We start from the raw sequence: 18,325 nt of genomic DNA, 5'->3' as shown, positions 1-18,325 counted from the left end.
CGATTCTGTAATTCTCTAATTCCTGTGATCTTCCCCCACTCAGTCCCGGGTGGCGCTCACTGCGCTGCCACTCGGAGCATTACGGCCGGAGAGCTCCGCCGTGCAGTTTGGCCGCGCCGTTCTTGGGCTCATTACGGCAGGAGGCGGCGGGCGCGCCCATCGGCACGGCGCGGGGGGGGGCAGCGCGGCGCGGCCGGTTCCATCGGGGCGGCGGGCGCGGGGGCGCCATGAGGCGGGGCTGAGGCCGGAGCGGGAGCGGCACCGGGACTGGCACCGGCACCGGGACGGACACGGAGCCCGGCGGGCTCGGCCGCCGCGCCATGCGAGCGGGCTGAGCGGCGGGCAGCGCCGGGGCACGGCACCGAGCGCCGGGGGCGCGCCTCCCGGAGGTACGGGGCGCGGCGGCGGCCTCAGGCCCGGGCTGTGCGGGGCAGGGCCGGGGCACCAGGGGGAGGCGGAGGGCAGGGCCCGGGGCTGGGGAAGGGGGCGGGCAGCCCCGGGGCAGCGGGACGGGGAGGGCGGCGGGCAGGGCTCAGAGCGATGGGGCGGATGCAGGGCCGCGGGGCCCGGTGCGGCGGGCGGAGGAGCGAGCGCGGCCCGGTGCGGCGGGGGCGGCCGGGCCGGGCCCGGTGCGCGGAGGGGGCGGATGCCCGGCGGGGGTGGCGGCTGCCGGGGCATTGGGGTTCGGGGAAGCGGCCGTAAAGCGCAGCCAGGCCCGGTGCAGCCGCAGGGCGGTGGGAGGAGCCCCTGCTGCTGGGGGAGCCCCGCGGGGACAAGGGGGGCAGCGGGGAGAGAACCGGAGCGCTGCTGCCTATGGGGGCTGTCCGAGCCTGCCCCGGCTCTGGGGGTCTCCCGGCCGGGAGGGTGTCAGGGGCTTCTGCTGAGGCCGCTGCGGTGTCCTCGTCCGGCTTGGCACCTCGCAGTGTTCCGTCCGCCGTTCCCCCGGACCCGGTAAACTGTGCCGGCTCGGGGCAAGCCCCGGTGTCGGATAGGGGACGGCAGGGGAAGTGGTGAAACTCTTCGGAAAGTTGTCCCTGGGGAGGAGGTAGGAAACAAATGAGCCCGAAGTGACGGGGTGGGGATGGTGGCACCCGGGGTGGTGGCAGTGGCACAAGCCGTGCCACCGGCCCGCCAGGATCTGTGCTGGCAGCGTGGGCTGTGTGTGGGGCCGCGTTGTGGGCAGCTGGGATGCGCTCCAGGTTTTGCTCTCCCGGGCACGAGTTGGGCTCTGTGGTTAGGCAGGTGCTGTTCCTCCGTCTGGGGACAACCCCTCTTCCCAGGAGCACGGCTCTGTTTTGTGCTGATGCCTTGTCCACCAGCTCTGCACCGGCCCCATGCTCCAGCACATCTGGCTGTGTGTGCCTGCAGCTCCAGAGATCATCCCTGCGCTTGCATTCTTGCTGTCCTGTGCCAGTGCCTTGTTCTGTCCCTCTGTCATCTGCGCCCATGTCGGCTCTGACGCCCCAGCACCTCCAGCCCCCCTGGAGGTGGGTTCTGTGCCCGGGGAGATGCGCAGGGCAGAGCCCGGCGAGGCAGGTGTGTCCCCGGGGCCGGGCAGGAGCCCCGGGAGGAGGAGGAGCAGCTGTCGGAGCAGAGCCGGCTGCGTCTGATGTCACTGCGGTGCATGGCGGGTAATTATGCACGTTGCAATGAAAATAATAAGGCCGGCTCCATAGTGGTGTCTAAAAATACTGCTAATGCGGAGTGCCTGCTGGGCGCCTTTGTTTGTCACCTTTGGGTGTCTGCTCTGGCACTGGCCAGGTGGTGTCACACCCCTTGAGCCGTGGGTTAGGTTCAGCAGGTGAACTGTGGCCCCTCCATCCCCCCCCTGCACTGGGACGTGGTGCCAGTGGAGACAGGGCAGGTGTTGGCATGGGAGGTGAGGCAGGAGGCACCTGTGTGTGTTAGGGAGTGCCACCTCCCTGCAGTGCCACCTCCCTGCATGCAGCCATGCAAGGAGTCTTGGTGGGATGGCAAAGCTTTGTTTCTCTAGCCTTGCTTGGAGCTGGGCATTCTCCAAGTGGTGGCTGTTTTGTGTCCCAGAAATCTGTCCTGATATCCCCTTGCAAGTACCAGCTGGTTTGAGTACAGATCTGGAGTTGGGCCCTGGTGGTGTGGTCTGTCCACCACTGGCATTGTGTGCCAGGGCAGAGCTCACTAGAGCTGGGGCTGCTGGACCTTTCCTCTGTGGCTGCCACCATGGTGTGTCCTGGCACTGACGGGACTTGGACTGTGGCAACCTGCTGCTTTCTGGCTGAGCAAAGGTGGGAGGAACGAAGGGATATGCACCTGGGACAGAGGAAAATGATGTGATGGGTGCTGGGGGGCACCTGGGTGCTGGCCCAGGCCAAGGGCTAATCAGCACTCTGATGTCCACTCCATGGCTCTGCCTGGTGCAGCTCTGGCTGCTGCTGTGGTCCCTCCATCTGCTGCCAGGCTCTGGAAGCTCCCGCTGCAGCGGAGGGAGAGTCTTGCAGGGGTGGTGAGAGCCATCTGGAGCCTACTGGCCTGGCAGGCTGGCAGGGGGAAGGTGTTGTGTGGCAGGGCAGCAGCAGAGGGCTGGGAAGGGCAGGAAACACTGAGCCTGTGTGCCTGGGTCTCAGTGATGAGCCTCTTCCACTTTGTGTGCAGAGAGGTCAGAGAGGTGGTGGCTGCTCTTGGTTCCCAGCTGGTGCTTGTGGTGGGCTCTGACTCCAGCTGTCAGCTGTGGGAGCTGAGCTTTGTGCCTCTTCACTGTGGAGCAAATAGGGAGAGGTCACCCTGCTGGCCTTTAGGGTCATGGCTGTCTACATTCTTGGGGCCCTTCACTGGAGAGGGAGCGTTGCTGCTGCCTCTGTTCTTGCCAGGCAGTAACTCTGAAGCCACACATGGCAGTGGTGTTCCCCTGAGCAGTGAAACACACTGTCCCTACCTGCTGTGCTGTGTGGCTCCCTTTGGTGAGCGAGGAACAAAGAATGGGGTAGGAGACTTTGCAAATCCCATTGATCCACACCTTGGAAGCTGCGTGTTTGCATCTGCCTGTCCGGGACCAGGGCCCTGTGAGGGGAATTGATCAAGCTGTAAAACCCAGAGCCAGCTAATGAAATAGGGACTATAGATTTTTATTTTAAATGGAAGAGAGTTTAGGAGAGATTTAATTATCCTTGGTTTATGGACCTGTTAGAGGAATGAAATAACAGCTGGCAGGTAAGGGCTGGGCTTCAGCTCGCTGCACTTTTCTCACAGGTTGTCTGCAGAACTGGTCAAGTTTTGCCACCCAGGGTGGACTGGGGAATGATGTAAAGTCACTCAGAGCAGAGTTAAACAGGGTGAAGTCCTGCTTATCCTGCTGGGTGTTCCTGCTCCCTGCCGGGAGTATTTGTGCTGAAATACCAGAAGGGCTAGCCCTGGGCAATTTGGGCTGGTGTAAGAACAGCTCTGCTTGGTCCCTGGGGCTTGGTGTGTGCCAGTCCTTGTGCTAGTGGACATCAGAGAGTTTGGGAGCCCCGTACTCACTGGGCTGTCTCCCTGTAGGTATAATTTTCCTGGGGCTGTGGGCACTGAGCTCTCACTGACGCTCGTGTACCTGCGCAGTGTGTGGAGTTTGTAAAGGAGAGCTGCAGAGCGCTGGGATTTGCTGGGCTCAGCTGTGTGTTGGACACAAGCTGTAACGCTGTCACTACAGCCACTCCTCCTGTGTGCATCCACTCCTCTGTCACGTGAGGCTGGCCGCAGGGCACAGCTGGGGAGGACGGCGCTGGTTTTCGGCAGAAAAGCCTGGCTTCTGGATGCTTTTGAGGTTTTCACCTCTTTATTGAGAAGCCAGGGCACAGCATTTTCCCACTATCCCTTGTCTCCCTGCTTGGACCAGTCTGGAGAAACATGGTTTGTCACCTGCTGTGTATGGGTGACTGGTTGGCCAAGAGGTTTGTGTACCCACCATGCAGGCACAGCCCTTAGAGTGCCAGTCTGATGTGTCCAGAGGCTGCTAAAACATCCAAGGAAGCTGCTGGTGCTGGGGAGCTCTCCCAGAGCCCTCCAACATTGATGCAGGAACTTGTGAGAGCCAAGCCCTGAGCCCTGCTGTCATGGAGCTGCATGAGGATGTTGCGTGGCTCCCTGAGACAGGTCAGTTCCAGAGGGGAGCAGTGAGGATCTGTGCTGTTTGCTCACAAGGATATTGGGAGAAGCCAGCCTGCTGACTCTCTGGGCAGCAGAGCTGCATCATGGTCCTTATCCTTTCCTCCACCCTTGCACCTGCAAGTCCTCAGTGTTTCAGGGCAGGAGCTGTTTCCTGGAGGGCATAAGCAGACCATGTCCAGTGTGTCATGTCTGGGTTTTCTGGAGTGAGGTGGTTTGGGAGGGTTCCACATTTTGCTGTGTGCATGGCAGAGGGTGAGGTTGAGCAGTGTCTCCAACAAGCAGCACTCGTTGCAGGCCTTGGGAATATTATTTTCCAGCTGCAGGCTGGTCCCCGGAGACCTGCTCTCACTGGCTGCAGAGCTGTAGTTCTGGGTCTTCCTTGGCTACCCTGGAAAGCAGGATGAAGGTTTTTAGCTCAACCATGCAGAGCAGAGGACTGGCCTGCAGTACTGTGTTAGGAGCTGCTTTCTCTCAGGTGATCCAGGCCTCTGGCATCTCTCGCTGTTGCCCCTGGGAAGGGAGGGCTCATGTTCTGCTCCTTCTTCCTCCAACCCTGGCAATGCTGAGGCGCGGTCCCCTCCGGCAGGTTGTCTTTTCCCTACTGTGCTGGTGGGGCTCCCTAGTTGCGTTTGCATTTTGAGCCAAGTGTCTTAGTTGGTTTTCTCTCCGTGCCTGTGCTTTGGGAAAGTGGTGAACAATAAAAATCTGCCGTTGAGAGCTGTAGCAGAGGTCAGGCAGCTCCTGTGCCCCAGGCTGCTCTCTTGTCACTGCACAGTTGTGCTTTGTGCGCGGGGGCTGTCAGCTTGAAAGTCATGTTTTTGCTCTTAAAACCAACCTCGGGCACTGGTGTGGGGCTCTCTGAGTGATGTACGGGGACGTATTGCAGCAAACCTCCTTTGCACTTAGGGAAGTGGTCACTCCCTTTTTTGGTGCATCTTGTAAGCAGCCTCTTGGCAGTTTTTTAATCAAGGACAAAGGAGTGTAAATGGTTGCTGAAAATCATGAGTTTCTCTGAACTCCTTCCTGAAAATGATCGTTGCAGGTTGTCGGTGTCCCTGCAGGCTTCTTAAAATGCAAAACAAACCACCCAGCCCAACTTCCTGACTGTCACTAGTACTTTCAAGAGACGCTTCATTTTGCTGAATGGTAACAAAACTGCTCTCTGCCATCCACCAGCTCCTGGCTCTGCCTGTGTCCTTTTGCAGGAGCTGCTCTGGCCGAGTGCAGTGGAGAGCAGTGGGGAAGGTGTCTGGAGCCTGGCCCCTCCTGCCCTTGGCTGCTCACTTGACAGATGCCATTAACACTGTCCACAGCATGTAGAGACCAGGCTAGACTCAGAGATGCTTGTGGAGAGGTGACAGATGAGCTGGGGACTCAGGGATGCTGTGTGGGGAAGGGAAAGAGGGGTGATCCCTCCTCCCTGAGCTGGCTCTGCCCCAGGACATTGGGGCGAGATCTGTTTTAGGAAAGGGCAGTCTGAAATGAGAACTAAAAGTGAAGGGCAGAGGAGTATGGAGTCCTGAAGAGCAGTGTCTTGTAGTAGGAAGGAAAAGAAGGACCAGGGAGGCTCCTCAGGCAGCAGGAGCAGGGGATGGACATGGTAACATTTGCTTTTTTCCTCCCACCCATGTGCAACTGAGCTGTGGAAGTGGCTCCTGCAAGATGCCTGGGCAGACAGAGGTGTGTGTAGTTCAGCGTTCTTCTGTTCAGGGGAGAAGGAAGAGGCCACCCAGGAGAGAGGAGGACCCAACCCATTCCATGATGCTGCTGAGCTACAGAGGTGGCCAAGCTGGACCCAGTTGCTGCCCCTGCAGCCTTCTGGTCATACTATTCAGGTTGTGCTGGTATTTCTAGGGCAAACGAAGGAAGGTGGAGATCTCTGCAGATTATTTACCCTGTCCTAAGGAAGTGAAGGCTTGTTGCAAGCTTAGTGTTTATTTGTGAGTGTTCACTCTGCTTTGAACTTGCTGGGTGGTGTCAGCTGGGGTAGGTGTCAGGTGTGGATGCTGCTTATGAGGTCTTGGATTGCTACAGGCTCCTTTGGGGAGGAAGGCGCTGCTAGTTCTCCCTCTGCAGTGCAGCTCAGCCATGCTATTAGACATCAGAGAATCCACGTGGGAGAGATCGACAGGAAACTGGGCGTTATCAGTTCCGCTGCCTGTGCAGCTACTCGCTCCTCATGTCAGCATCCTCCACGTGTGTGTGGCTGGAGGCGTTTGATGGGAGTGCTGTCAGCCTGGGGGTGGGAGTGGGTGGCGTGTGATCGCGGCGGAGGCGTCCTGCCTCCACTGCCAGTGAACTCGGCTCCACCGGCTGTGTGGAGCAGGGAGGGAGCTCCTTGCTCCCCCATATCCACGGTGAAGCGCTTCACCCTACTGATGTTGGGGTGTCCCATGTCCTCTGGTGCTTGTGTTGGGCCTTGGATAGAGTAGGGACACTCCTGCTGCTCCTCCCTTCCTGCAGTCTGAGAGCTTCTGTGTTCTTGGTGCTGGTTTCTTCATGTTCTTTTACGAGGCCTTGGGTGGAAAAGAGAAGGATCTGGGGCCTCTTTCTCTCCCTGGACTTGTGTGAGAGGCCCAGGAGAACGTGGAGGTGAATTATTGGCATGCTGAGTGTCAGGGAGAACACAGGACACACCAAGCCTCTGGTGGGAGATGTGCTCTCACCACTGGATCACCCTGGCTAATCCTGTGTGAGACCTGACCCATATATGGGGCAAGGGAGGTGGCATGTCTGTGGCAGCAGATGGTCTCTTAAAGAGTCTGGGCTCAGGGAGACTTTGTCCTGCTGGCCCCTGGCTATCCTGAAGGAAAGGATGGGCCACCTGTCGGCTGTAGAGCAGCCAGGTTCAGCCTGAGCAGCCCCTGCAGGTGGAGTGCTTTCTAAGGCTTACAGGCTGTCCCACTCACCGGGGGTGTCACAGGTCTCTGTGGCTGGACTGGGATCTCTTGTCCTGGCCCCAAAGTGCTGACCAGCCTTGCTGTAGCATCATTTGGGCCCCTCACATGGCTTTTCAGGCAGAGCTCTGTACTTGGGGCAGTGCTGGTGTCTGTGTGCATGGCTGTGTCCCTGATACAGTGTGGGCAGAGCTGTTTCCACATGCTCTGATGCTGTGGCTGGATGTGTGGTGCCCCATCCTCACTGGGCACAGCCGTGTGCAGTGTGGCTGTGCCAGGGGAACGATCCAGCCTGGCTGGGCAGGGAGCGTGAACAGCGTGTGAGCTGAGTTCCATCGATGGCTTCTCCTGATGCCATCCTGAGGACATCGATAGCTGCTGCTCGCAGGGGAGCTGGTGATGCTGGGGCAGCTCTGGAAGGGAGTATCTGCACAGATACCCACCATCTGTGGCCTCTGCCTGCTGCCAGTGCTCTGCCCAGATTCAGACCATGTCCTGGCAGCCTTGTGAAGTTGCAGTGCTGCCTCTGCCCACAAACAATGGCAAGGTCAAAGGGCAGAGCGCTGTTTTCCTTCTCTTTCTTCCCTGTAGTCCCCAGCTGCTGGAGCAAAGAGGCTGTAGTGGAACAGACCTGGAGGGTGGTTGTTCAGGTTTGGGCTGATTCAATCCTTTGGCTCTTCCTGCTGGAGTTCTTGCCTGAGTGCGTGGCTCTGACACCATCATAGTTCTGCCCTGCTGTGCTACCTTCCTGTCCTGTGTGTCCCCTACTATGGGGACAGAAGCAGTTGGCTGTGGTGCTACTGACAATCATGGTAGAGGGATCTTGCCCCAGAATGCTCTGTATCCTGGAGGATCCTTGAGCCTGGTGTAGCTCCTCCTGCACGCCTGGATGCGGGGTGAAGAGGTGAGAACCTTGTGAAGGGCCTGAAGGGACCTGGCACAGGGCTGGAATCGGGCAAAGCTGAATCTGACTGCTCATTGCAACAATGAGCCACTGAATTGTTAAATCGTCGATCTGAGGTTTTCTTTGAAAGGGGTGATGCTACAAATTAATTAGCTCCCTTTTGGTTGTTAGCACTTTAAAGCCCAGCTGTCAGGGGAGGGCTGGTTTATAGGCATTACATCAGGGCTGCCGGCTGGCTCGCTCGCCTACCTGGGAATTTCTAAGTGTGCGTTGTAACCGGGGGAAATTTGGCTCAGATGCAGCATCTGGCGCTGAGTGAAGCTGCTGCGATGCGCTGTCCTGAGCACGGGGATTTGAGTGGTGCCCGAGCTGTGCTGCCGGGACACACCGGGAGGCGGTGGCTCGGCCTCCCGGTGTGCAGCGCCCGGGGAGCCGGTGCCTCTGCCTCTCCGTGCCCAGCTCTAAGCGTTAGGGTGACTCACTCAGGTGAGATCCAGGTGTGTGCAGGAGATGGTCCGAGTAGTTCCTGCTTCTTAATTAATTTGAGAGAACAGGAGGCTTTTCTGAAGCAGAAGGGGCTTTTCTGGTGCATGAAAGTTTGAACTGGCTACAGGTGCCCTGGGATAGCCGTCGGTGCGGGCAAAGGGCTCGATGTGCGGAGCGGGAGGGGAGCAGCTGCTCCGTGCCCCCGTCCGAGTGCGGGAGGTGTTGGGGAGCCGAGCCCCTGCTTCCCCACCCCCGGGTTTTTGTGCCCACCGGCACAGAAGCACGCCGACTCCCGGGCACACGGGGCCGCCGTTCCCGCTGCCCACCGGGCCCACGGAGCTGCCAGCTCGGTGCGCAGGGGCCCGGGAGTGATGCGGGGGCACAGCCGAAGGTACGGTGCCACCGGGCTTAAGGCCTGTCCCAGCGGGGCACTGTGGGCGGTGGCGGCACCGGGCCGCTTGAGAAGGGCGGTGGGTGCCCGGTGCCCCCGTTCAGGGCCAGCCCCGGTGGTCCCGGGCCGGGGTCGCTGCCCCGCGTGGCGGCCCCGCGCTCCAAGATGGCTGCGGACCGTGACACGCCTGGTCACGTGGGACGCGCGCGCGCCGCGCCGCCCCCCCCCGGTGCCCCCGGCCGCCCCCCGCTCCCCCCGCGCCAGCCGCGCGCGCCCCCGGTGCCCCGGGCGCTGGGACTCGGTCCGGTGCGTCCCGCCGCCTCTTAAAGGGACACGCACCCCCCGCGCACCCCGGCCCGCCGCTGCCGCTCCGCGCCGCGGAAAACAAAGAGGCACCGGAAACAGCGGCGGCGGGGAGGGGGCCGGCCCGGCGGGAGGCGGGCGGGAGGGAGGGAGGGGAGGGCCGGCGGCGGGCCGGCGGGGGGGGCAGGCCCGGGCCCGGCGTCGGCGAACAAAGAGCGGCGGGAGGGAGGGGGCGGGGGCGCCGCAGCGGCACCGGAGCGGCGGCCCAGGCCATCGGTGCAGGTACGTGCGGGCCGGGGGGAGGCGGGAGCGGGGCGGGGGCGGGGGCCGCCCCCCGGACCCCCGACAGCACCTGCCACGGGCGGCGGCGGCGGGGTCCGGCGGCCGCCTTTGTTATTGCTTTTGTTTGGCGCCGAGCACATGGCCCCGGAGCGGCCGCTCTTAAAGCCACAGCTCCGCACCGGCACCGACAGGGCTCCGCGGCGAGGGGCGCGGGCTGGGGTGCGCTCCCGGGTGCCGGTGGCCGCGGTTCCTCCCCGGGGTTCCTCACGATGGGGAGCTCCGGCGGAGCGCTCCGGGATGTGCCGCTCGCCCCGCCGTGCGCCGCCGTCCCGGACACCCAGGGTCGGGTTCGGGTCGGGTCTGGAGATGGGGGTTGGGGGTCGGGGTCTGCCTTCCAAAGGGGCTGCCGGTGCGGCGGGGCCAGCGGTGACCCCGCTCCCGGGGGAGCTGGCCGCTCTCGGGTGGGAACGGCGGGGAAGGGGCTACGGGAGAGCTCAGGGTGCCGGGACGGAGCCGGCGGCGGGTGGCAGCGGGGCGGCAGGACCCCCGGGGCGGGCGGCTCCCCCGGCAGTCCCGGAGCCCGGCTCTGCCCGAGCAGATGGCACCGGGCGTGAGCGCTGGCGCGCTGCTAACTTTGTTCTCGGCGGGGCTCGGGAGCCGCCTCCCCCCGCCCCTCCGAGGGGCTGCGGGACCGCGATCTCCTTCGATTCGGAGCTGCGGTGGCCTCCGCGGGGTCACGGTCACCCTGCCCGGCGTGGCCGCTGGCTTCGGGACACGGGTGCGGAGGGAGCCGGGTCTGCCCACTTGGGACAGGAGGGTAGTACCTTATGGATGCTGGTTGTGGCCGGACAAGGGCCGGGCCAGCACTATCAAGGGTGTCGTCCTGCTTCGGGATGCCATCCTGGGGTTCCAGGAGCGCTGGCAGCCCCCACTCTGGAGGTCCCAGGAACAGGCAAGCCCCTGTATGGCTTCAGTGTTCCTCTGTGGACGTGCTGCCCTCCCCATCACTGTGGTGCCTGGTCTGGAAGGTGCCCCCTGGATCGCACAGAGCCGTGGCACCACGTGTGCTCTGAGAGTGAGGATGTGGAACTGGAAGCAGTAACACCTCAGAGAGGCTTCTTCAGAGCGGGGCTAAACCTGGGTTCTTGCTGCATTCTGGCCCCCAGCCCATTCAGGGGCATATTGCAGCCACGTAGAGCTTTGAGGTGGGCAGAATAAATTCCCTGTGGAGGGAACCTCCTGTTCAGGCACACCCCCTTCCCTGGTGACAGTCACAGACAGGTGGGGGGGCTCAGCCTGTGGCTTTTGCTTTTTTTCGTTTTCTTACCAAAACAAAGAGAGAAAATTGCTTTCAGCTTCCACAGTAGTGTGGAGATGAAGGTGAGGTTAAGAAGAGACTTGTGTGTGGCACAGGACTTACCTCAGTGGTTGTTGATACCCGTCACCCAAAAGTAACATTGCAGCTTCTCCCTGCCGGGCTGAGCAGCATTCCCCAGGCTCAAGGTCCCCGGAGCATCTTTCCTGTCCCTGGTGTGTCTTTGCCATGGCCACTGAGGAGGAGGTGGGGCTGAAGAAGCTGCTTTGGGGGGGGACCTCACCAGCCTGCAGTGAGCTGGATTTAGGGGCATGTAGGCTGTGGCACCAAGGCCATGGCCTGGTGCTGTGGAGGCCGAAGGAAGCTGGGCAATGGAAGGGTACCCAGGGAGGATCTTGGAGACACATGGAGCCAAGGAAGACCTTTTTGGGACCTTGGAAAGCAGAGTCTGGGGAAGCCCAGCCCCAAATGCAGATGTCTCCTCTGTGCAATGCCAGGCTCCATTGTGTCCTGGGAGGGGGCTCTTGTGCAGGAACACCAGTCAGGCTGGGTGCAGGAGGGGAGAGGGGGCAGGGGCAGTGTTCCCACTGCCATGTGGAGCAGCTTGGGGAACAGAGCTGCCTGCTTGGCTTCAGCAGAGCCCATGCTTATCCCCTGCTCTGTAGGGACGTGTGGCTGAACCCTGTTTGCTGCAGGGAGTTGAAGTGCACAGCCCTGACAGAGAAGGGCCAGGAGACCTGCTGCCACCACCATCCCCTGTGACTGGGGCAGCAGTGTTACTCCAGAGTAGGATGTGCAGGAGCTCAGCAATAAAGAGCACGCCCCAGAGCAGATCAAGGACCTGCTGGAAACTCCCCATGTCATGTTCAGGCTCCCTGTTGGCCGGTGAGCAGGCTGGGATGCTGCCACAGCCACAGGGCTCTTCATCACTTTCTTTCCTTTGTGCCAAAAATAAGTGCTTCTCTCATTCTCTCTTTCTCTCTCTCTGTGTCTGTGTTGTGCATGAGGGGTGACCCATGAAGGGGAGGGACAGTAACGAGGGGGTTGGGGACATGCTCTTCCTAGCCCCTCTCAGGGCCATATCCAGCCCCAGGAGGTGGGGTGGGTGCAGCTCTAGGTGGAGGAGCAGCAAGAGCTCCAGCAATCTGTATCACCATCCTTGTGAGGATGGAGCAGCAGCCTGAGCGGTGGCGGGACAGTGCCGTGACCTGCTGTCCCCCTTGCAGAATTCAAGGTGCTGGTGTCTTGCCCTGCCTGGAGCCTGAGATCCCGCGTGCCCATCCGCCTCCCGCCGTCACCAATGCGACCATGGGAACTGGCAGTGAATAGGCGGCCGCCCTCTGCCCCTTTTGCCCAGCGCCGTTTCTCAGGGGGACCCTGCAGCAGCCCCGACCACCTCCGGCGAAGGTACGGGTGCAGGGTGGCGTGGAGCCCCGTCCCCTGTGGCACAGGGGGACGTGGGGCCGGTTCTCTGGTCCTGCTGGGGTGAGGCACCAGCTCCCAGTGGGGCCTGGGGGGACACTGACAGGGAAGCACATCCACCTGGCCCAGATGAGGGGTCCCTGGGGAGCAGGGGTCCTTTTTATGCTGCGGACATGGAGAGGGCACTTGCAGGGTGAGCAGAGAAGCTGGTTTTGGAGCGGTCCAGCCTGAGGTGGCCTGGCACAATGCCCTGAGCATCTCACCCTAGGCACTGGGCCGGCGCTGATCTTCCTGTAGCCATCCTGCCTGGGGCTATGGTGCCCCTCTGGCCTGGGGGGTCACTCCTGCTCTGTTTCTCTCCTGCGGTGGCCCCACAGCCCCTCTGCCAGGCGTCAGTGGGGACGACGCGACCGACCTCTGGCAACCCTGCTGGGCCAGGATGAGCCCCAGGTGCACCCTGCCTTCCCCCAGCAGCCGCACATCCCTGTAGATGAGCCCCGTGCCTACGCTCTTCCCAGCACGCCGCCACGAATGCTTCACCCAGCTGCTCACCCACCCCACCAGAACCCATTCATGGTGGATCTGCATGACCAGGTAGGTGCTGCAGCCCCCAATCCTGCTCTGAAGTGTGATTCTGTGGTGTTCCTGGGGCTGGTGTCTGGAGTGGTGATGTGTCCCCGGGTCTCTTCTGGGATCACCCAGCCCTGAGCCTGCTGATGCTCTGGTTCTCCGAGATCTAAATCTTGGGGTTGCTCTGCCTGCTGGGTATGTCCAGGGTGGTCCCTGCTCCCAGGGGCTGGGGACAGTCCCCTGGTAGGGTTGTTCATGTGACAACTGTCATCATAATCCATGAAAAGGTGATGTGTTGGAGGCTGTGTCAGCCTGTCCGTGTGGAGGAAAGAGGGGTCCAAAACTCCCTCAAGTTGAGCCGTCATTCAGCCAGTTCCTCTGGCCACACCAGCGGGATGGGCATGCCAGCTGTTTTGTCCCAGTGCTGAGTGCCCTGTGTCAGGACAGGACAGCTCAGACAGGGCTGTACCCTGACCGTGCCCTCGGCACCTTGTCCTTAGGTGCACCAGGGACCTGTCCCTCTCTCCTACACGGTTACCACCGTAACGACACAAGGCTTCCCCATCCACGCTGGCCAGCACATCCCTGGGTGCAGCACCCAGCAGCTCCCAGCATGCTCAGTGATGTTCAGTGGACAGCACTACCCGCTCTGCTGCCTCCCACCCCCGGTGAGTCACAGCGGGGGCGCCTGGGGACAGCCTGGGCTGTGATTGCCCAGAGCTCTTGTGGGTACCCAAGCCCACTGGTAGTGCGAGTTTCTGGGAGCACAGGGTCCTTTGGAGGCCCTGGGGAGGAGGCAGGGGTGTCTGACCCATGTTTTTCTCTCTGTCTCTCCCCACAGCTGATTCAGGCATGTGCCATGCAACAGCTTCCCGTCTCCTACCAGACATTCCCCCCCATCATCTCCAGCGACCATTACATCCTGCACCCACCCCCGCCGCCAGTGCCCCCCCACCAGCCGCCCCACATGGCCCCCCTGGGCCAGTTTGTACCTCTCCAAGCCCAGCATCCACGTATGGTGAGTTGGGGTGGAGGGACGGGCTGGGGACGGGATGCACCCACCACCTTGGGGTCTTGTCCTTCTGCAACCCCTGTGGGTCTAAGCTGGGGGTGGTGGGCAGGGTGCCCAGAGTCCCTCTGTCTTCATAGCTTTGGGGAGGTGTAATTTGGGATGCTCCTCCCAGCCTGACTCTTTCCCCCACAGCCTCTGCAGAGGATAGACAATGACGTGGACCTGCGAGGGGAACAGCACCCCATCGCAGGCTTCACATACCCTCCGTCTCACCATGCCCCCACACTGTCGCCCTCCATGCCGCTGCATTACCTCCCCCACGACCCGCTGCACCAAGAACTGCCGTTTGGCGTGGTGAGTCCCCGTCCTGGGGAGGGGCTGGGGACACCGTGGGGCTGGCATGACTCTGAGTGCCCCGTCTGTCCCCGCAGCCATACCCCCACATGATGCCCCGGCGGCTGAACACCCAGCGGTACCGGCTGCAACAGGCGCTGCCCCCACCGCCACCCCCTCCGCCGCCGCCTCCATACTATCCGAGCTTCCTGCCCTATTTCCTGTGAGTACTGCTGGGGATGTTGTAGGATGCACAGGGCAGGGGTTGCACGGTGGGGGCCACAGTGGCACTGTGTTGGCACAGGTGGACGTTGTGGTTTGTGGCTGCACGCTGACTGCCCTGTCCTTCCCCCTCCAGTTCTATGCTTCCTGTGTCGCCAACAGCCGTGGGGCCCACGATCAGCTTAGACCTGGACGTGGATGATGTGGAGATGGAGAATTACGAGGTGCGTCGGCCTGGCTTCCCCACAGTGATAGGATGGGAGAGCTGGGGGGGGTTTGCTGATTGCTCTGCTGGGAGGCAAGAGCCTGCAGAGGTGCTGTGTGAGAACATGAGATGAGCTGAGGCGGCCTCTGCATCTCCCTCCAGGCACTGCTGAACTTGGCTGAGCGGCTGGGGGAGGCCAAGCCACGGGGACTCACCAAAGCAGACATTGAGCACCTCCCGTCCTACCGCTTCAACCCCGAGAGCCACCAGTCTGAGCAGACCCTGTGAGTGGGCTCGGGGTGTACATGGGGGGCCTGGTGGGGGTCAGGGGCCGTGGCTGGCAGTGGGGCTGTACTCATGGCTGCTTCCCCCAGGTGCGTCGTGTGCTTCAGTGACTTTGAGGCCCGGCAGCTTCTCCGCGTCCTGCCCTGCAACCACGAGTTCCACGCCAAGTGTGTCGACAAATGGTTAAAGGTACTGCCTGTGCCTGTGTGGGGAGCAGGGCGCCTCCTTGGGATGCTGTGGGTATGGGGTGCTGCCTTTTGGGTGGTCTGCGTGCGCTGGCAGCTGGGGCCAAGCACTGCAGGGCTGGATAAGCCACTCCTGGGATGTGGTTCCAGCCTTGCCAGCGGTGCGTGGTGGGTCCAGTGAATGCCAGAGGTGCCGCTCACTTGCCCCTGTCTCTCGTTGCCCGCAGGCAAACCGCACGTGCCCGATCTGCCGGGCGGACGCGTCGGAGGTGCAGCGGGAGGCGGACTGAGGCTGGCGGGCGCTGTGCCGCACAATTCACTAGAGGACAAGGACGCCGGGCTCGGGCGGGGGCCGCTGCCCGCTGCTGGGGCCTGACCCTGCGCTTACCCCCCCTCCCCAAAGCCTCTCCTCGGATGTGGTGAGCATTGAGCAGCCCGGGCTCCCGGCCAGCCCTCCTCCTCCCCGCCGGGGCACGGACTCGGCCGGACGCCTGCCCGCTGCGCTCCCAGGGCCCCGAATCGTGTTGTGCTGGAGGCGGGAGGTGCGTGGCCGTGCCCTCTGCGCTCCAAAGACGCTGTTGTTGCTCCATCACTTTCCAGGTCTTTGTACTCTGCTAGGGAATTAGTGGTTTTTCTCTTTGTCACTATTTTTTTTTACGATAGTTTTTTTTTTTTCCTTGTTTCCTTTTCATTTCCATCACGTTTTTGGTTCCTTGGCCGTTTGCCCTAGGGGCATGCAGACGGCTCCTCCCCTCGGCGTTGCTCTCGAGGACGCGGGGAGGAGAGGAGGGAGCGCTGAGGGTGTGATGCCGGCGGCACCCCGGCCCCGGGGACAGCCGGAGGAGGTGGCTGGCGGAGTGCGGCCAAGGTGGGACACCAGCAACCCCGCGGCATGGCTGGGGCAGAAAGGCAGGAACACAGGAATGCCTCTGTCCCCGCTCCTGTGCGCAGCCTGGCACGGCCTCTCCTGCCTCGGCTGCCCTGGGGAGCCCCAGCGGGCTATGGCTGCTTGGGGTCTTTTGCCAGTGGGAGGATGGTGCTGGCGGAGCCCTGGCCCCTCTCCCTGTTCATTCCCCTGTGCCTGGCCAGCGCAGCTCCCGGGGCCAGGCCATGTGGCATCCCACAAGGCAGCCAAGCTTGAGGAGGAGTCACCAACCCCATCCCTAGGGCTTTGGGCATGTGGTGTCCCCGGAGTGCTGCCTAGCCCCCGGCTCCTGCTCATTTCTCTGTCCCGACGACGTAAATCAAGGTAGCCCCACGCCCCGTCCTGCTGGCTGGACGGCGCGGTTTCCCCGGCTGGTGGGCAGCGAGGGGCCGGCTGGGCGGCCCCCAGAGCAGGGGAGGTTTTATTCACAACCTCGTGGAGAATTTTCAATGCTACCCTGGCCTTGGCCCGGCTGGTGCGGGGGAAGCTGTGAGCGGTCCCCTTGCCACCGTATCCCCCCTGCCCATGCAGGGGCCGGGGGAGAAGCCGCCACGCCGCCGCCCGGCTCCATCAATCCCGCGTGGCCGTTGTTTTGCATGATTAATTAGCGAGGAGGGTGACGGGAGGCGGTGGCAGGGGTGGTGGTGAGAGCACCGCCCTCCCCTCCTGGCGCGTCGCTGACGCCTGGGAGCTTCCGAGCGGACGCCAGCCCTATGTAAATGTTCACAAATATGCATGCATGTCTGACCAGCTTGGAACGTGGTCTTGGCTACGTCTAGCCGGCTGTGGGGTGAGGGGGGGTGGGGAGAGGGGTTTTTGTGCTCAGCTGATACTGCCATGCACTGTACTGCACATGTCCGCAACGCCACAGCAGGACCGTGAGACTTTCAGGGCCGTCCCCGCGGGGTCCGCGCCCGCGGCGGCGGCGTGTGCAAGGGACCGGGGCGGGAGGGGGCGGCTCCCCGCGGGGCGGGGGGCAGGCGCGGGGCTGGCCCCCGGCGGTGGCTCGGTCGGGTGCGAGGTGAGGGGCCGCGCCTGGCACACGGGTGGGCACCATGGTGTTGCCCACGCTGAGGGCCGGAGGGCAGTGCCAGCCACCGGTGGGCCGGCCCCGGACACTGCCCGGTCGGGCGCGGGGGGCGACGAGCGGCGGGGGGCTACGGGCCAGCTCCCCCTCGCCGCCCTGTCCCACCTCTCCGGCGGCCGCCCTCCATGCGGAGCGCCGAGGGCCCCGGCCCGGCGCCACCCGCTCCGCCCTGGCGCGGGCGCTGGCACCGCTGGGCTCGGTGCCCCTTGGGCAGGACCCCGGCCCCCTCCCCGTCCCTCACTCAGTGACAGATAACCAAAGGAGTCCCCGGCTTCGCGCCCCCGGAGACGCCCCCCTCCTCCCCTCCCGCCCTCGCGGTGCCCAGGGAGCCAGGAAAGCCTTACGGTCCTTTGACGGCGACTCGAAAGCTCACAGCTCGTGTGCTGCAGAATTTATTCCAATGAGCAGCTAAAAGTATCATTTAAAAAAAAATAACAAAAAGAAAAAATGACAAAAAAAAAATACTAAAAAACAATTATTTAGGGTGTTTGTGATTGCTGACTGCGCTGTAGATACCACTGTTTACCAATGAATTCCTGTGGTGGGATAGTGGACTGTTTACTGTTCTATTATACCAGTCCCCGGGCCCTCCGGTGGGACCCCCGCGTTCCCCGCGGCTCCCCGGAAGGTGCTAGGACGTGTGTTCTGTGTTAGAAAGTTTTTATATATATATATATATATATAAATATATATATATAATTTTTTTTGCTCTGTTACTTGCACATTTTACAGTTACCTCATTTTTCCCATGTATGTATTTGAAAAAAGGCTAATATATAGAAAAAAAAGGTTCTTAAAGCTCTAAAAGTGTTTGTTTTTTTCCATTCCATTGGAATCATATTGGTTTTGTAGCATTTAACATAACTAGTATGTTGTATTATATATATGTGTATTATACTGATTGAAATTTTTAACAGATTTGTACTTTTTTTAAAATGAAAGTTGCTAGTTCTGCTTGACCAAGTAGTGCAATCATTATTTTTTTTAATGTTGTGGCTGATTTTGAGAGGGATATTCACTAATAAATGTATGATGTATACCAACACGCTGGCCCCAGCTCTTGTCTCCATGGGGGCGTGAGGGGAAGTGTGGGGGCCAGGGATGGGAAGGAGCTGCTGCAGCTGGAAGGGCCCTGGAGAGAGGCTTGGAGAGCCCGAGGGTGGGAGAAGGGAGTGGCTGGATGCTCTGCCCCAGCAGGATCTGGGTTTGAGCAGCACCACAGACCCCCTCCTTCCCACCTGGAGACCCCTCACAGCTTGCACAGAGATGGGAAAGTCCTGGCTGCTATCCCGGGACAGCAGAGCTCCCTTGGTCGCTCCAGCATTCCCATGCTGGGCCAGGGAAGAGGCTATCCCTGTGTTCCTGCCCATGGCAGGGGG

General features: G+C 61.6%; 2 protein-coding genes across 2 annotated transcripts; one reads left to right on the top strand and one right to left on the bottom strand.

Moving 5' to 3' along the window:
- Positions 1-410: 410 nt before the first annotated feature.
- Positions 411-1,448, bottom strand: LOC134559282 (uncharacterized). Its single transcript, XM_063413899.1, has one exon. The coding sequence runs from the start codon at positions 1,446-1,448 to the stop codon at positions 411-413; it is 1,038 nt and encodes a 345-aa protein (XP_063269969.1).
- A 214-nt stretch (positions 1,449-1,662) lies between these two features.
- On the top strand, positions 1,663-17,991 carry RNF44 (ring finger protein 44). Its single transcript, XM_063413516.1, is given in 13 exon segments — positions 1,663-9,279; positions 9,281-9,335; positions 9,337-9,385; positions 11,927-12,107; positions 12,500-12,716; positions 13,193-13,360; positions 13,534-13,710; positions 13,897-14,058; positions 14,136-14,260; positions 14,396-14,483; positions 14,627-14,748; positions 14,839-14,938; positions 15,162-17,991. Coding segments are annotated over 13 exon segments (1,821 nt in total). The 5' UTR covers positions 1,663-8,965; the 3' UTR covers positions 15,225-17,991.
- Positions 17,992-18,325: the final 334 nt, after the last annotated feature.

The sequence above is a fragment of the Prinia subflava genome, chromosome 16, assembly GCF_021018805.1.
Source record: "Prinia subflava isolate CZ2003 ecotype Zambia chromosome 16, Cam_Psub_1.2, whole genome shotgun sequence".
Classification (NCBI taxonomy): Eukaryota; Metazoa; Chordata; class Aves; order Passeriformes; family Cisticolidae; genus Prinia; species Prinia subflava.
The sequence above is the reverse complement of the archived record's forward strand: the minus strand, read 5'-3'. Positions and strand labels throughout refer to the sequence as shown.